Genomic DNA, 15,728 nt, shown 5'->3' with positions numbered 1-15,728 from the left:
CTATATATTCAGCTACTAGATAGTCAAGTCTAATGATGTTGGTGGTTGAAAAGCTTCAAAATATTATTAGAAGCGGCAAAAATTCGTCGCTCGGTGGTATTCGTCGCTCGGTGGTTGATTACGTTATACCACTGAAAGGAGTAAATATTCCCAATTGGGTATAGTGGCGGTGCTACTCAAAGCGAGTGTGGCTGATGGAGCCAAGACCACCAGCCACAGGAACACACAACCCGCAACACAAAAATTCGGGATCGCGAGAATCGTCCCGTCGCCAGCGCACACACCGTCCGCCGTTTCTTCTTGATACCACCGACATTTTCTGTCACTAGGTATCTGTCTTAATATCGATCAGACACCATGGCGCCTATCTCCATTGCAGACCTTGTGGCTGCCCTCCCCGCTGAGGACACCTGGGGCCCCGCCACTCCCTCCGACAACATGCTCGATGGCGTTCCATACGCTCCCTTCTCCAAGGGTGACAAGCTGGGCCGTATGGCTGACTGGACGACGGATGGCAAGGACCGTGACAGGGGTGGTCGTCAGGCGTACAACCGGAATTACAGAGGTGAGCTCAGATGTCCCGCACCTTTTGAGATGGTGTACTGACCCAGAACAGATCAACAGGTGTACGGCGCAGGCACCTCCAGCTTGTTCAACATCCAGGTCGCCGAGGACGAGTCTTCCTTCTCCGTTGTCGACAACACCCGCACATCGACCAAGCGTACTTTCGCCCGTGGTGGTGGCACTGTCTTCCGTGGCCGCGCTCAGCGTGGCGCTGGCCAGAGAGGTGGTCGCGCTGGCTTCCAGAGAGTTGGCGCTGGCCGTGGCCAGGGCGGCGATCGCTACTATGACAACCGCTCTGCACGCGGAAACCGTGGGCGTCGTTTTGGCTGGAAGGACTACGACAAGCCCCAGAGAACCCGTGAGCCCTCGGTCAACGTCCGTCCCGACTGGACCATGCTGGAGGAGGTTGACTTCAACCGGCTGTCCAAGTTGAACCTCGAGGCTCCCGAGGGTGAGGATCTGGACTCGTATGGTTTCCTCTACTACTACGACCGGTCTTACGACAAGGCCCCCGTTAAGAACGCCGAGCGCAGGCTGCAGGCCATGGAACGTGCCGCTTACAACGTCACTACTTCTCAGGATCCTGTTATCCAGGAGCTCGCCGAGAAGAACGAGGCGACCGTCTTCGCCACCTCCGACATTCTGTCTATGCTCATGTGCGCTCCTCGCAGTGTCTACTCGTGGGACATCGTTATTGTCCACCAGGGCGACAAGATCTACTTCGACAAGCGCGAGGGTGCTTCCATCGACTTGGTCACCGTCAACGAGAATGCTGCGGATGCCCCTATGGAGACGACTGACTCTTCCGGCAAGCAGGAATCGCTCAATACCCCCAGTGCTCTTGCTCTGGAAGCAACCTTCATCAACCACAACTTTGCTCTGCAGACCGTGGTGGAATCCGAGGAATCCAAGGTTGCCTTTAGCCACCCGAACCCCTTCTACAACGCTGCCGAGGAGACAGAACCCCTTGCCTCCAAGGGATACAAGTACAGACGCTTCGACCTGTCCCTGCAGGGCGACGAGGAGCCTCTCAACATGATCGTCCGTACCGAGGTGGATGCCGTCATGAAGAACCCCGTCGGCGGCGAGGACCAGCAGCTGATCGTCAAGGCTCTCAACGAGTTCGACAGCAAGGCTCCCGGCTCCGGTGGCGCTCTGGACTGGCGCAGCAAGCTCTGGTCTCAGCGCGGTGCCGTTGTGGCCACCGAGATGAAGAACAACAGCATCAAGCTCGCCCGCTGGACCACCCAGGCCATCCTCGCCAAGGCCGACGCCATGAAGCTTGGTTTCATCTCGCGTGCCAACCCCCGTTCCGCCACCTCCCATGTTATCCTTGGTGTTGTCGGCTACAAGCCCCGGGAGTTCGCTGCCCAGATGAACCTGAACCTCGGCAACGGATGGGGCATCGTTCGTACTATTGTCGACCGCATCCGCTCCCTCGATGCCGATGAGGAGGAGGACAAGGTCAAGAAGTACGTCCTCATCAAGGACCCCAACCGCCCTGTCATCCGTCTGTACAGTGTGCCCGCCAACACTTTCGAGGAGGACGACGAGGCCGCTGAGGAGCAGCAGGAGAAGGCGGAGGAGGAGGCCGAGGAGTAGATCTGTTGATGTGATTTGCCATGATCGTATAATGATGTCCTATCGATTTAGTGTGCATATTTAAAAGTTGCTTAGATTGATGGCATGGTCAGACATTGTTCTTGTAGGACGTATACTTTCCTTGGGTCTACCTAATCATTTCTGTTGCAGAGTAGATATTCGGTACTCTGTTGTATCAAATATCAAATATCAAGTCGGTCTCAATCAGCGTCTGCTCTCGGCTTATTTTCCCCTTGAGGGCCAGCGCTCGGAGTTTCTTATCGCATCTCCATCTCGATTTGCTCTCCACCAATACAGTAGTGAACTGGTTTCTGACCAGGCTGCTCCTTCGAAGTGAAACAAGCCGAACCTTAGATCCTCAGTCCGGTGGTCCGCACCCCGCACAAAAAAACCGTTCGTTCTCTAGCATATCGAGCCCGATCAAGGGCCCAACAGTCAAATCGGATGGTGTGACCACCAACAGGGTTTTCGGTTCAAGCATTCAGCGGAAACCAGCATTGTTACTCTGTAAGCTATTTATCTTGTTTCCATTCCATGAAGGGTCAAAATATGGATATGGTAGACGTTACAAAGTCTCAGTCATGGGTCAAGAGCCCCGCCAGCCAAGAGACGGAGCAAGATCGACAGAGTCGAGGCTGTTGGATTGTGGCTTTTCTGCCCTTTTCGGGAGTGATCCGCTATATTATCCATAAGCCATGAACCACTGGTCAATCCAGCGAACCGTAGATCATGGCTCGATAGCCTATCGCCTTCATCTCTCCCTCACCCTCGCCCTCGCAGGTCTAGCAGCCGCAAGTCCCTTACCCCTCGACACCAGACAATACCCTCCCATCCCTCTCCTGCCAGCGCACCACTAACAAACAAACACCAGACTCCACCGCAGACAAGGCCCTCTTAAGGGTCACGACCGACACCGCCATCAGTGCAGCGCAGTCGCTCCTCGAGCTGGTGGCGTCCAAGTGCCCCGGTACGCAGATCGTGGCGGGCGGGTATTCCCAGGGCACAGCGGTGATGCACGGCGTGATCTCCGGGCCCTCGGATAACGGGCAGATTCCCGGGTTTGGGGAGGAGAAGACGGGGATCTACTGTGCGTGGGGGGATATGGTGTATGATAAGATGTTGGTGATCACCGCGGCGCATTTTTTCTTATGTGGGTGATGTGGGGGATGCGACGAAGGGGCTTGTTTCGAGGTTGGAGTAAGATGAACACTTGTAGGTGTGTGGGTATGCAGGGGCGGTTGCGTGCACTGCAGGACTGCAGGTTCTTGCGGGTGCTTGCTTGTGCTCTGAATTGGTTCAGAGGGCTGTCAGGGGTACTTGAATGTCTTGATCCTGAGGGAAAAACCCAACCTAATATGTGTGACTAATTTCAGCAGTTCAATCAATGAAACTAGTGAGTAGCTGCTTTAACATGCCATTCTTAGGCCTACAGATTAGATATGAGGATCAAGTTAACCCTCGGGCAGAATCCGAAAGAAACAGTAAGAACAGTAGGACAATGGTCAAGGAGAGATCGAAGGCGAAGAGTGGGAAGTCAGGCATCCCAGACGTCAAAAGAAAAAGAACCAAGAACCAGTCATCTGTTACAAGACAGAAAGAAGAAGAGGAAAAAGAAAAGAATAAAATCCCTCAAACCTTCCATTCTATTTACATCCACTTATTCTGAGAAGAAAAGAACTCCACACTCCCCGGTTCGCTCGAGAAAAAGAGGTATCAAAAATCGCATCACGAGTACATCGTATCGTCGCCTGCACGGGAGAATCTCAGGTCCACCTTGGACCCCAGCACACTGCTTAGACAGTCCATGAGCTCAAAGTCTTCGACAACGGCTCCAAAGCCGTAACATCGTACTTTGGTGTTCAGCGTCTCGATGATGATCTTCACGTCATCCTTGGTCAGGGTGCGGTACAATTCGTGGTTCTTCAGACACTGCAGCGCCATGATCGGGGTGATCTGGCCCTCTGTCACAAGCTGTCGGCTGAGATTGAGTAGAGTCGTCAGGTTTGCATGCGGGAGATCGTAGGTTTTGTGCGGATAGGCCTGCTCTGGGGTTGTGTTGGCGATGTAGCTTGGCGGGGGGCAGGTGGCCATCAGAGCGTGGCCTGAGAACGGCATGTCCTCGTCGTCTGCCTCGGTGACAGATCTTCGGCACAGATAGTCGGTGTGTTCGCGGCAAGGGGATTCCAATCTGCGCTTGTTAGCATTGATTGTTCGAGACATGTAGGCGCGGATAGCATACGTGAGAATAAAGTCGATCTGAAGCTGGGGATCCACCTCGAATATACCCCCCAAAGCCTGGACAGGTTCTTGATTTCGAGCAATGGCCGATAGATCGAGATTGGCTGGGATATCGCACGAGGTAGTCGGCATGTGAACATGGGGTGGAGGAGTGATTTCGTGCGTGGGGGAAATTTCCACCCGTTCCATCCCATTCGCCAGAGGACTCAAGTCCGACGAGGCGGTCGAAACTGTGGTTGGTGGTGTAGTATAGGTGTTGCGGTTCGAGGCTGGTGGTATTCCCGTTTCCTGGGATGCCACACTACTGCTGGCCAACGGGCTCGACTTGAAACCTCGGCCTGCTGAGCGTTCCGCCCTGCGACGCTCCAGCTCCGCCTCAAATTGGACTCCATTTGCGGCAAGAAGTTCCTTCAAGACCGCATTCTCTTCGTTGACCGCCTGCAGCATTTCTCGATGCTGGACAACGGCGAGGTTCGCTGCAGACATCTCCTGAGTGAAAGCCTCCCGTAGTCGCGAAACTTCGGTTTCCAGCGACCGGATGTATTGCTCTTTGCGCTCGCGGTGGGTTCTCTGTGCCTGACGATTCAGTTCCTGTCGTCGTGTCAAGGCAGGCTTGCTGTCTGGCTTGGGACCTCGTCGTTTGGCGGGTTGACCATCTAATAGGTACCATCTTGATTAACGGTTGCCAGGAGGCACCGAAAAAAAAATATATATATATATGGAATACAAACCTCGGGTGACCTTTTTCTGCCCTCCAAAGAATTGAAAGAAGTTTGCGCTCATTGAAGTTGGGGTTTTCAGGCTGGTTTGTGATGGGGCTCCTGCAACAGCATCGATTAGTACATGTATGTATACTGAATCTCAGCACGAAGAGGGTTCCAGCAAGCAGGTAGCAACAGATCTAAAAGACCCCAAGGAGATCGCTCTGAAGCATTCCAGAACTGAGGAACCGAATGATGGATGGAATGTCATCTGATCAATGATCTTCGGCCCTGCATGGCCAAAGAATGTCCATCTCTGAGTTTGACATGAAGATCCCCCGGCCACATTCCATGAATTTGGAATTAAGCATTGCGGGTTATTCATATTGCACATGGAGGAAACAATAGGGCGTGTGACGCCTCAAGCACACAGGCGGCCAGGGAGACACAGTGATTGAGATCCAAACACAGAAACACAGAGGGCTACGACCTACCCCGTGTATGTCCGTAGTCCACAGGGACAACCCCTCCGTTCATCGAAGCCATTGTTGTGGTATCTGTCCGCAAATACAGGCTCAGAGATATCGGATGCGACCGGCACGGTTCAATGTAGATGGAGGATTGCAACTTCGATTGTACGTAGTCGAGATAGTGGCGGGTCTGAGAATGATACTCTAGAGCGTCAATAATGACATTCAAAGCATCTAGATCGTCTGTTAGTTTTCTCAAAACGAATACAAGAGAAGATATATTGCACCGGCGTTCTCACCGTTGAAACTTCAACACCCACGATACGAACGCACGGAGAGATCGGATAGCCTTCCCCGATGCGCACAAGCTAGAAATGAATTAAAAAGCAGACCACGGTTTTCAAACAGAAGGTTGTGAGGAGTCGAATCAATCCTTAGGATGGCGAAGTGATGGAGGACAATGAAGAACAAATGAAATGAGAAAGGAACCGAGGGTGCAGGGACGCAGCGTTGGAAAAGTGACGAGTTCGAGAAATGGATTTTTTTAAGGTTTCGAACGTTTTCTTGAGACTGAAAGGCAGAGAGGGCCACAAGACTAAGAGGAATGGAAGACGAACGGAGTGGGACGGGGAAGAGATCGACTGGAAGTGTACGGAGTCGACTTAGGTGACTGGTAAAGTCGACGGCGTCCAGTAGGGTCAACTATTTATTCGTATGATCGTGATGGAGAAGAGTCAATTACGGGATAGATAGATCGGTGGCTTAACAACTCCGTGTTGCGACTTGCGAATCATCATCATCATGATTATTATTATTATTATCTACATATCTACCTACCTATCGACTGTGTAGATGAACTAAACTAGGAACGGGGATCCCACCTGGACATGGCCAGAATGAGGGACAACCCCAGACACCTGGTCTTTTGTGCGCAATAATCCATTGTTAATTTGCATCTACTTATGTTATCTACCTTGAATTTGACTTTGGAGTCTTGAGTATTTCATTTACTGTACTCTGATAGTCCACCTTAGTCTATGTAGTCCATGTAGTATCTACTGGACCTACTGAGTACTGCATACAATGGTACCTAGAAGAGAGCCCAGCACACTGGAGAATGCCGGGGTACCCGTTCCTCGACAATCTCAAATCATCCATTCAATAATCTATTATTGCTGGAGATGATAATAATACTTGACCTGTGCTCATTATTGCCACCACCTCGGAGACCCCATAGTCTGTCTAGCTGGTACCATAGTATCGACGTACTATTCCGTAAGTGCGTAGAGCTTCATCCATGGTCGGCGCGAAGCTCACCAGATCTGGCCGCGGGTCGACAAAAGTGGAGATCTGGGCTATTCTTTAGCAGCGCCACCCGGTCTCTGCTAATTTCTGCCCCTCAGATACCGAGACTGAGAGGATGATGATACACTAGCTAATGAATCCCATCATTACTAAGACCTCTCAGTTGTAAGAAGGCTATTCGACAGCGATGATCATCGAAATCAATGATCGACAATGGAAGTGACAAAAGCAAAGATGGAGGGATGGAAACCCTAGCAAGAATGCATCCGCCCGTGTGGAGGAGCAGAAGATCAAGAACTCGCATCACCTCATGTGCGATCGGCTAGACGGGAGTACCAACTCCGTAGATAATAACTCTCAGTCCAATTTCAATGCTAATGAAGGTTATTATGATCGTTCACACACACACTACTGACCAATGATCAGGGTCCTTCTGGAGAAGCATTGATTGTGTCCCTGATTCTTGTTGATTCTGAGAAGACCGACAAGAACTGTCCGCATCGTCTTGAACCAAGCAATAACCCGTAGGAAACCCTGCCATGGTTGAATTGTAGGTTGCATTCTGCCCCTGTCAGTGTTCCCTTCAGAGATCCGACTGGACAGTGTAACTCCAGCATTTCATGTGTAGGAGTTGGATCAGTCATGCTGCGTCACCCACCATGTGTCTCAACAATGTATCTGCTGATTGTCAGATCTACCGCTTTCGTTGGCCATTCAGAGCGCACGACTAACTCTAGTCCAGGATTAGCCTAGATACGTAGATTGAGAGATCTCAGCGCTTGGTCCGTCTGTCACCGCACTACTCCGTAGACAGGATGGACCGGTAGTCTGTCCTCTTCCACAAAGCCCTCAACATCACCCGGACACAATCTGTTGGGTCACCCTCTCCGTCCAGCTCCTGCCTTTTTCTCCTTTCTGCGTGTATAAGGGGGAGGAATGCTAGAAATTGAGTACTTTAGCTTCTGACAGGAACGCAAGTTGGAACGTTGCTCTTGACCGAGCCAAGCAATGGGTGACAAGTAGTGGGACCTGGATTGGACGGCAAGGGGAGAACGAGTCGTTGCACGGAATAAACCCATTATTCGCCTGCTGCAGTAGTATTTCACATCCTTTCCTGCAAAAAGAGGGGTCGCGAATCCGATACCATATCAGCGTTGGAAAGGGGACAAAAGTGATATAACTTAGCTTGATCATCAACTCAATTCTTTTCTTTTGCTTTGCTTTTTTTTGGTTGACCATCTCTCCCTCGTTGGTGTGATCTTGCGCGAGGGTCTCCATTTCGCGCCGGGGACCAAGACAATCGCCGGTATCAATAAATTACCCTCTGGAACACCTTTTCCGGCCATTGGCGCACACGTTCAAAAAACGATCTTCAACAGTAATTGTCAGATCCCGAATTCAGGGATAGGTGAATCTGGTTCTTGGTTGTTGGTTGTACGGTACTGGTGGTAGTACATGATAATGACCATCAACAGCATAGCCCATAGCATTAGGAAGCTAACGATGAACAGCCGAATCATCATCGAGTATGACCATAGCTGTGAAACTTAACTGAATCAGATCGATACTCAAGGTTCCTGGTTGAAAGACAGAACCTGGATTCCTGGAACCGACAAGCGTAATCCTTTGAGTCGAGGCTGGGAGATCGGCGATGCTCAGACCTCCTAGGCAGAAGAAACTATCGACTGTCGATGGGCGATCGCTAGCCTCAGGCCGCCAGGTGCCGATGGACGGGAGTAACCAACGGGTCAATCCCAATTGGGAAACCATGTCTCACCTGACTGGGATTGGTGCCTTGCAGCCTTGGAGACGAAGTCTGGAACTCCAACTTTTTTGCTTTTTCCAACGGCACCAATCGAATAATGATGATGCACTAGATACAACCTGAGCATCATCAGCTCACCATTATTCGCACGCTGGACGAAGATCAGCAGACTTCCCTGTCATCATGTTCTATCAGAAATCCCGATGTCCTTGCCATGGAGAATTCCGAGATCCTCGTCCACATCTCCGCTCCCAGCGGGGTCAGGGATGATGCCCGATATCGAGCTCAGGTCGAGGCTATTCTCGGCTTTCAGAGTCTGTCACGGCAGCTCATCACCTTGACGTCCGATGAGCGTCGAGGGAGCGATAGTGCACCGGCTACGGGACAGCCAACGTCTCCGGGTCGAGCCGTTGATGCAGACCCCAGAGAAGGATCGAAATGCACCCAGCCGTTCCTTCCTAACTTACAAAGCACGATTCCCTTTGAAAATGTGGAAGTGGAGTGTTCCAATGCAGTCAGATCCACGCCAGTACATGAGGGACTATTCAACGCTACTACTGGTTCAACAGCACTAACGATCAAAGACACGACGATTCTTCCAGATCCTGAACTTGGTAGTGGCCGTCAAATCAGCTCAGTCTCGCTGCTCCCCCAGTCGCAAAATGAGCACGCTGGAAAAGACTCCCTCGAGAGTCCGGTCAGTGTCATACCCGACTCGCAGCCAGAAGCGATACGTAGCCAAGCTGAAGGCCTGCTTCGCGGCGTCCCCTATGTAGCCGTTGGCTCTCCTCCGACCAAAAGACATTGTTCAGGGTTGTCGCCGATGCTGCAGGAAGTTGCGCCAGTCTCTGAGGCTCTCATACTTGCTTCCAAGCTGGACGAAGAGCGCCATGGAAATTACGAGCTGGCTAATCCTCGTCCTGTTCTACAAAACTCCCATCCTGATACACCACCACAACTATGCCTTGGTCGTCTTCCACTAGTTATCAAACCCTCGCTTCCTCCGGTATCCAGGGAGCGATTTGTAACCCATGTCACCCCAACTCTGGCCATGTTGACAAGACGTTTGAAACCAGCACGAACGTATAAACCTGTGAAACAATCTAGGGACCTGGAACAGTTGGAAAGGGGCCATTGGTATCTTCGCATCAATATTTTGCAGCTTGAAAGAGCCAGACACCTTGGCACTCCTGGCCTACACGAAAATGAGGCCCGAAGCTGGGACTTGGCCCGCTTCTCCCGCTTCTGGTCCTTCCTGTCGGATTTTATCTCCAAGGACGGCCGGGCTGGTTGGGGAGTCTGGTGCATATTGGAAGATGCGCCCGAAACTCTTTGGTCAGGCTCAACCGACTGCCAGATCATGCCACACAGAACGACAGCGCCGATCATGTCTGACCGAAAGACTAATCCCCACAGCTTTGTTCGGCCCGTGATACTGAAACTCTACGCGTGGGGCGAGATCGCGCTTCACATGTATCTGCTCCTCTTTTTAGCCAGCGAACGAAGAATTCGCAAAATGGGCGCGCAGTGGCGAGACGGTCGCGATGAGGTAGTCATTGAGATGCCCTAATCACCGCAAAATCGATATCTAAAAGCTCAAAGATATCTAATGACGTCATATTTGTAGCTCGGCTTACTAGCGAATAGCCTGCTGAATAGACGAATATTGCAAGTCTCTTCCCTCTTTAAATTTTCGTCATATTGAGTAGGCATCGATATGCTGACTGATCATCCCTCTACAAGTCTACCCAAGTCTTCGGCAGGTGTAGATGAGACGAAAGTCATAACCACACTCGACATGTCGGATAGATGGAACGCCACATGGTGGAGCCGATGTGATACGGATGTCTTGGCCTGCTGATGCGACCCGCGGCTTGAACGCGTCTCCTGAATCCTGGTGGATAATACTGTCAACAAACTATGAATATATCAGACACTGAGCCCTGAAGCCGTCACGTACGTTGCTGATTCGACCTCATTGCTCTCAGCCATAAATTATTGTCATTATGCCTCCCAAACGCTCTGCTTCGAACACTTCTTCTAGCAGCTCTAAGAAAGCCAAAATGGATAGCGACGCGAAATCGCGCGACCCCCGCACAATGAAGAGCGAGCGCTGGTCGCGCGTCTCTGCATCCAGCAATGCCGACGCTGCATACAAGTCTTCCATCGAGGATCCCGTCAAGGCATATTCCTATGTCTGCATCTGTCGACCGCCCTTCGACGATGGAGACGACCGGGAAGGTGAAAACGACCGGGAAGATGAAGACGACCGGGAAGATGAAGATGACTTCAGCGAGTCTTCTTCCAACAATTCCTCCTGCGACGCGGGAAAAACATGCCTGTGCAACAAGCCCGCAGCAGAGCACCCCGATCATCCTTGGATTTTGACCAATGCGGGCAAGAGCAAGTGGTCCACTCAGCATCTTTTTCTGGACCTTCGATGCCCAGACGCCTTCAACATGTATACCTTCAACGACCATGAGGGCTATGGCGCGCTCGAGGTCGTGCAAAACCTATTCATTGATTATATCGAGGCCTTTTTTATTGGCAAGAGCAGTGGGCAGTCTGCGAGGCTACAGTGATGCTATACATGAGCGACGCTTTAGGCCCCTTGAACTTGTAAGACTTCTTGCATTACCCGGTTTAGAAAGTAAATGCCAACCTTCTTTTCTTCGACTACAGCATCGAAGGCGCCTTGACGTCCACGCTACTATTTTATTGACCGGACGCATGTTCCTCGCGATGCTCGCGAAGCTTGAGCACCTCAATCTCCTGAAGCCAGATTCCGAAGTCAAAAATCTCGGCCTCATAATGGCCCTCTACATCAAGCTTGCTTCCACCGAGGACATCTCCGGCTACGGCGATGTCACCGAGGAGATCAAGAAAAATAAAGGAACCGACGAGACCTTCACCTTCCTTCGGTCTGACTTCGCCTCCCACATCCTCGCCTACGCCAAGAGATACAACATCAAGCTTGTCGGGCCCACAGACATTGACGACATCGTCGAGGACCTGGATGACGAAGCTGAACTGCCCGAACGCGATGAAGACCCCTTCGGTGACCCCTGGAACTTGGCCGACGCTAACAAAGAGTATGTTGAGAGCCACGCCTCCTACCACGACGGGCGGAAAGGGTGGAAGACCCACATTGGCGGCGATGCCCTGGACATTACCACCTGGAGTTCAGCAGACCGCAAGAAGGCGAGCTTTGACGGTAAGGACCCCCTCAAGAAGGAGGAACTTGACGCCATCAAGAAGGGGATGATCTTGCAATTGGCTTAGCTTATCGTGGGATAAATTGGTGTCAAGTTTCTCCTGCGGGTTGTACAGCGGTATATTTTATATAATAGGGACGTGGTTTGTGTTTAGCATTTTTTTCTCTTTTCTGTTTATATAGTCACACACTCATTTCTCTACCCAAAGAGGATCACAGTATCAACGTGTGGCCTGCGTCTTCAGAACTTCGGGGTCGTCTTTGAAAAGGATCCCTTTCTATGCCTAGCAGCTTATCTACGATTAACCTAAACCACCAATCTCTATGTATCTGGGCACATAGCCATCAGAATCAATCCATTAACTCCTAGATCTCAGCAGCAAATATGGTACACTTAAAGAGGAGGCCAGAGGTCGATTAATGAAGTCCCCAGAGATCATAGAAACAGAAGAAAATAGAAAGGAAAGAGAGTACAAGTGACAGAAAACGAGATATCAGTCTGGTGAGAGAAGAACCACGCCAGCGATAATGTAGACAGGAAAGAAGGGAAAAGTGTATGGCTGAATCTTGCGGAATCACGACATCTTGATCAAAGTATGTGAAGAGATTGTTTTTACTCGCAGATCTTGGTCTGAACGGAAAGAGAACGAAACCGCAAAGGAACTGGCGCACACCCCTGAAAGAGAAGCTTTGTAGAGTTGGTAACTGAAGAACTTAAGGTGGCAAGAAGAAGGAACCCAGGGGAAAAACCGGCTAGACCAAATGGATGAGACTTGTCAGGTGCAACTTAGTAATTCAATTCACCACTGCCGGCTCCACCGACAGCGTCGAGGTCCTCATAGCTCTTAATGCTGCGGCCCTGAGTGGCCTCGCGGGGACCCATGCCCTGCTGACCAGGTCCCGAACCCATTGCGTCAGGAAATGGGCCTGCTCCCATCAACGCAGCGGCGGCAGGGTGGCCAGGAGGAATATACGGCGCTGCACCACTTGCTCCCATACGACCTCCGGCACCGTACATGTTCGGCAAGCCACGGACGGGACTCATACGGCCTCCACCAGGAGCGCCTTGACGGTTGCCGCGCCGGTCATAGGGTCCGGACCGGTTGTTGTAACGGCCGCCTCCACGACGGATGACACCAGGATGATGGAGACCAGCAGCATGCTCGCCGGTTACCAAGCCGTTCGCGTTCCAGGCCTGGGTATTTACATTCATGAAGCCCGCAAGACCAGCAGCGCCAGGGAGCCCATGGGTTCCACCAGGGATATTGACGCTGTTTGCAAGATAGGGCGGCAAATTGGCCAGGCTGAAACCACGAGGGGTGCCCGTCTGGCTTTGAGCGGAGCTGAGAGGAAAGTGACCATTGCTGTTGGCATCAGAACGCGAGGGGGCGATCCGAGCAGGATCGAGAACGTAAGAATTGACCAGAGAGAGCTATTGTTTTGTTAGCTAAAAACCTCATCAAGCATGGGAACATCATCGCAACTTACATCGCTCTTGATGTTCTCAAACCATTCAGTGTGGCGTTTCTCCACATGCTTTCGCCAGAAGTGCTCGGCCTTGAAAAGTTTTGTGCACTCCGGCACCTTACACCGGAACTTCGCTTCGTCTTCCTGCTTGACAAATTTCGATAGCTCCTCCTCAAGTGCCTCATCCACAGGCTTGCCGCCGAGCTTTCTAATATCCACATTATCTGGCTCGAGAATCTGCAAGAGTTTATCCTCAAAGGTTCGGACCCAGTTAAACGCGCGCTGAAGCTGTTGCTCCGCCTTGGAACTGAAACGGTGCGGTCTCTTTTCCTCTACAGGCGGCTGTTCCTCTCCCTCTTCGCTGGGCTCCTTTTTCTTCACGGGGAAAGGCTGTCCAAGGGCACTGGCTCTGGCGACGTCTTTCGACTGGCTGGTGAGGCCGGCTCGCGGCCGACGAAGATGACCTCCGGGACACTTGCGAGCAAGTTCGTGCACTGAGTCACTCTCGAAAACGCAGAAAAAGCAGAAGTTGTAGACTCTGCGTAGATATTCGACCATAAGGTCCAATTTCTTCTTCTTGGCCAGAAGTTCTTCATCATCGACTTCGTCATCGTCCCAGCCTTCTTGCTCTTCACCCTCTTCCGCCTCACCCTCGTCAATATCAGCGGGATCAAAGTCAGGTTTCCGCTTCTTGACACTGACAGGGCCTGTGACAGGAGGCTGAAGCCAACCCTTTCCACGCAGCTCCTCAACACGGTCTTCAATCTTGGAATAACCGTCAGCGTTTCCACCCATTTCAGCATCGAGCTTAAAGACTAAACGTCTGGCCAGTTCAAGGTCACGTTCAATCCGCTCTGGGGCAGAGAATAGATCCCACAAAGCCTTTTTGCGTGTCTGGGGAGGTGGAACATGAATGCCGACATGGCAGACAAAATCTCCATGAACGGGATCATGGATTGTCTTGTCGTTGACAGCTTCCAGTGCCTTCTCGGCCGCAGATACAGTTACGTCCCCATTGGCACCCTGGTCATGATCCATTTCCTCACCTTCCTCCTCGCGACCATCTCCTCTCTCAATCACTGCGCTCTCTGGGGCGGGGTGGAGCATAATCCAACCCATTCGGTGGAACTTCTTGGAAGGATTCGGATCGCTCAGGCTGAGCCACTTGAAGCCACCGTCCTGCTCCCCCAAATGCTCCTTGCAAAATTCTTCAATCTTCTCACGGCTCACATTGGGTGCCAAAGTCTTGATCAGCAAGGCTGGCTGTGACAAAGCCTCATCGCGCAACTCGCCGCCTCTGGCAGGAAGCAAGTCTAAAACACCAAGTGTCTCGCCAACGGCAGTTGTTTCGCCTTCTTCCTTCTCGATGACACCGCCTGCGCCATCGCTTTCAGTCTTGTAAATTCCTTCCAGAGTGAAATCATCAAACAGACCGCCTTCTATGTCCCGCTCCCATTGCTGATAAGCACCTACACGGAAATCCATCAGGCGTCGGCGAAGGGGGTCCCTGACTTCGGGAACATAGCGCTCCTTGAACCACTCCTCATTCCGATGATGCTGAACAAACGTCCTCGCCATCTTAATTTGGAGATCCACCTTGTAAGTGTCATAAGCGGCCTGGATCTGCGCCCTCTCTCTTTCCCGATCCTCGCGAGCCTCGCGTTCCCCCTTGACACGATCAGATGGACGCCGTCCGCCGTATTTCGCGCGATCTTTCTCCTCTTTGATGGATTGCTCAGCACGCCACCATTCTGCGAACCAATTGAATCCAACTTGAAAGTCAAGGTTCAACGGGTTCGGAAGAGGGTTTGTCGGAAGAGGTCTTTTGCCAGACTCTTGTCCAGGAACGTAACGGTCGATATTGGCAACGGTTGGCGACGGAGCAGCACGCCGGTCCTCCCGCTCTCGAAAGGCATTCTCGCGAGCGGAGGAGGCATAGTAATCGTCGCGAGAAGGGCGGCGGACCGAGGGTTCATAACGATCAATCATAACTGGCGAGCGAGAACGGCCCCGTGTACCGCGACGACGGTCTTGTGCTCCTGGAAAGGAAAGATGAGCGATTAGCTCCAAAAATCGTCATTAGCTGTTCACTAAGCACTTACCAGGTGACCTGCGCCGGTAAGAATCCGTTTGCGCTCGAGCCACGTAAGGATCCCCTTCGCGGTTCCTCCCGGGGGACCCGTAACTTTCGTAGGAGTCCATTATGGCGCGTGTTTCAGCGCGCAAAACCCTCGAAGCTGATATCTGTTAATTTTCACAGAGTACGGTGAGTGATGGCGCGAGCGTTAGTAAGATATGAGGGGAGCACGGTGCTGAAATGGCAGTGGCTGAAGATGGCACGGACTGATCGCGTGCGAGGGCGGAAGACGCGGAAGTAAGCTAAGACCCGATAACGCCAACGT

General features: G+C 51.8%; 6 protein-coding genes across 6 annotated transcripts; 4 read left to right on the top strand and 2 right to left on the bottom strand.

Moving 5' to 3' along the window:
• Positions 1 to 357: 357 nt before the first annotated feature.
• CDV56_108874 (eukaryotic translation initiation factor 3 subunit D) lies at positions 358 to 2,166 on the top strand (the record flags this gene model as incomplete). Its single annotated transcript, XM_026762493.1, has 2 exons — positions 358 to 565; positions 617 to 2,166. 2 exons carry the CDS (start codon positions 358 to 360, stop codon positions 2,164 to 2,166), a joined length of 1,758 nt encoding a protein of 585 aa, XP_026616101.1.
• A 695-nt stretch (positions 2,167 to 2,861) lies between these two features.
• CDV56_108858 (uncharacterized protein) lies at positions 2,862 to 3,324 on the top strand (the record flags this gene model as incomplete). The annotated part of the gene is made up of 2 exons (XM_026762477.1): positions 2,862 to 2,961; positions 3,038 to 3,324. The coding sequence occupies 2 exons, from the start codon at positions 2,862 to 2,864 to the stop codon at positions 3,322 to 3,324; spliced, it is 387 nt and encodes a 128-aa protein (XP_026616100.1).
• Positions 3,325 to 3,891: 567 nt separating this feature from the next.
• flbB lies at positions 3,892 to 5,187 on the bottom strand (the record flags this gene model as incomplete). Its single annotated transcript, XM_026762447.1, has 2 exons — positions 3,892 to 5,060; positions 5,136 to 5,187. The coding sequence occupies 2 exons, from the start codon at positions 5,185 to 5,187 to the stop codon at positions 3,892 to 3,894; spliced, it is 1,221 nt and encodes a 406-aa protein (XP_026616099.1).
• Positions 5,188 to 8,859: 3,672 nt separating this feature from the next.
• CDV56_108739 (uncharacterized protein) lies at positions 8,860 to 10,215 on the top strand (the record flags this gene model as incomplete). The annotated part of the gene is made up of 1 exon (XM_026762358.1): positions 8,860 to 10,215. One exon carries the CDS (start codon positions 8,860 to 8,862, stop codon positions 10,213 to 10,215), a length of 1,356 nt encoding a protein of 451 aa, XP_026616098.1.
• Positions 10,216 to 10,651: 436 nt separating this feature from the next.
• Positions 10,652 to 11,927, top strand: CDV56_108697 (uncharacterized protein; the record flags this gene model as incomplete). Its single annotated transcript, XM_026762316.1, has 3 exons — positions 10,652 to 11,201; positions 11,252 to 11,264; positions 11,336 to 11,927. 3 exons carry the CDS (start codon positions 10,652 to 10,654, stop codon positions 11,925 to 11,927), a joined length of 1,155 nt encoding a protein of 384 aa, XP_026616097.1.
• A 719-nt stretch (positions 11,928 to 12,646) lies between these two features.
• CDV56_108614 (putative arsenite resistance protein Ars2) lies at positions 12,647 to 15,528 on the bottom strand (the record flags this gene model as incomplete). The annotated part of the gene is made up of 3 exons (XM_026762233.1): positions 12,647 to 13,291; positions 13,348 to 15,365; positions 15,429 to 15,528. 3 exons carry the CDS (start codon positions 15,526 to 15,528, stop codon positions 12,647 to 12,649), a joined length of 2,763 nt encoding a protein of 920 aa, XP_026616096.1.
• Positions 15,529 to 15,728: the final 200 nt, after the last annotated feature.

This window comes from Aspergillus thermomutatus (assembly GCF_002237265.1).
Source record: "Aspergillus thermomutatus strain HMR AF 39 chromosome Unknown NODE_50, whole genome shotgun sequence".
NCBI classification, from domain to species: Eukaryota; Fungi; Ascomycota; class Eurotiomycetes; order Eurotiales; family Aspergillaceae; genus Aspergillus; species Aspergillus thermomutatus.
The sequence above is the reverse complement of the archived record's forward strand: the minus strand, read 5'-3'. Positions and strand labels throughout refer to the sequence as shown.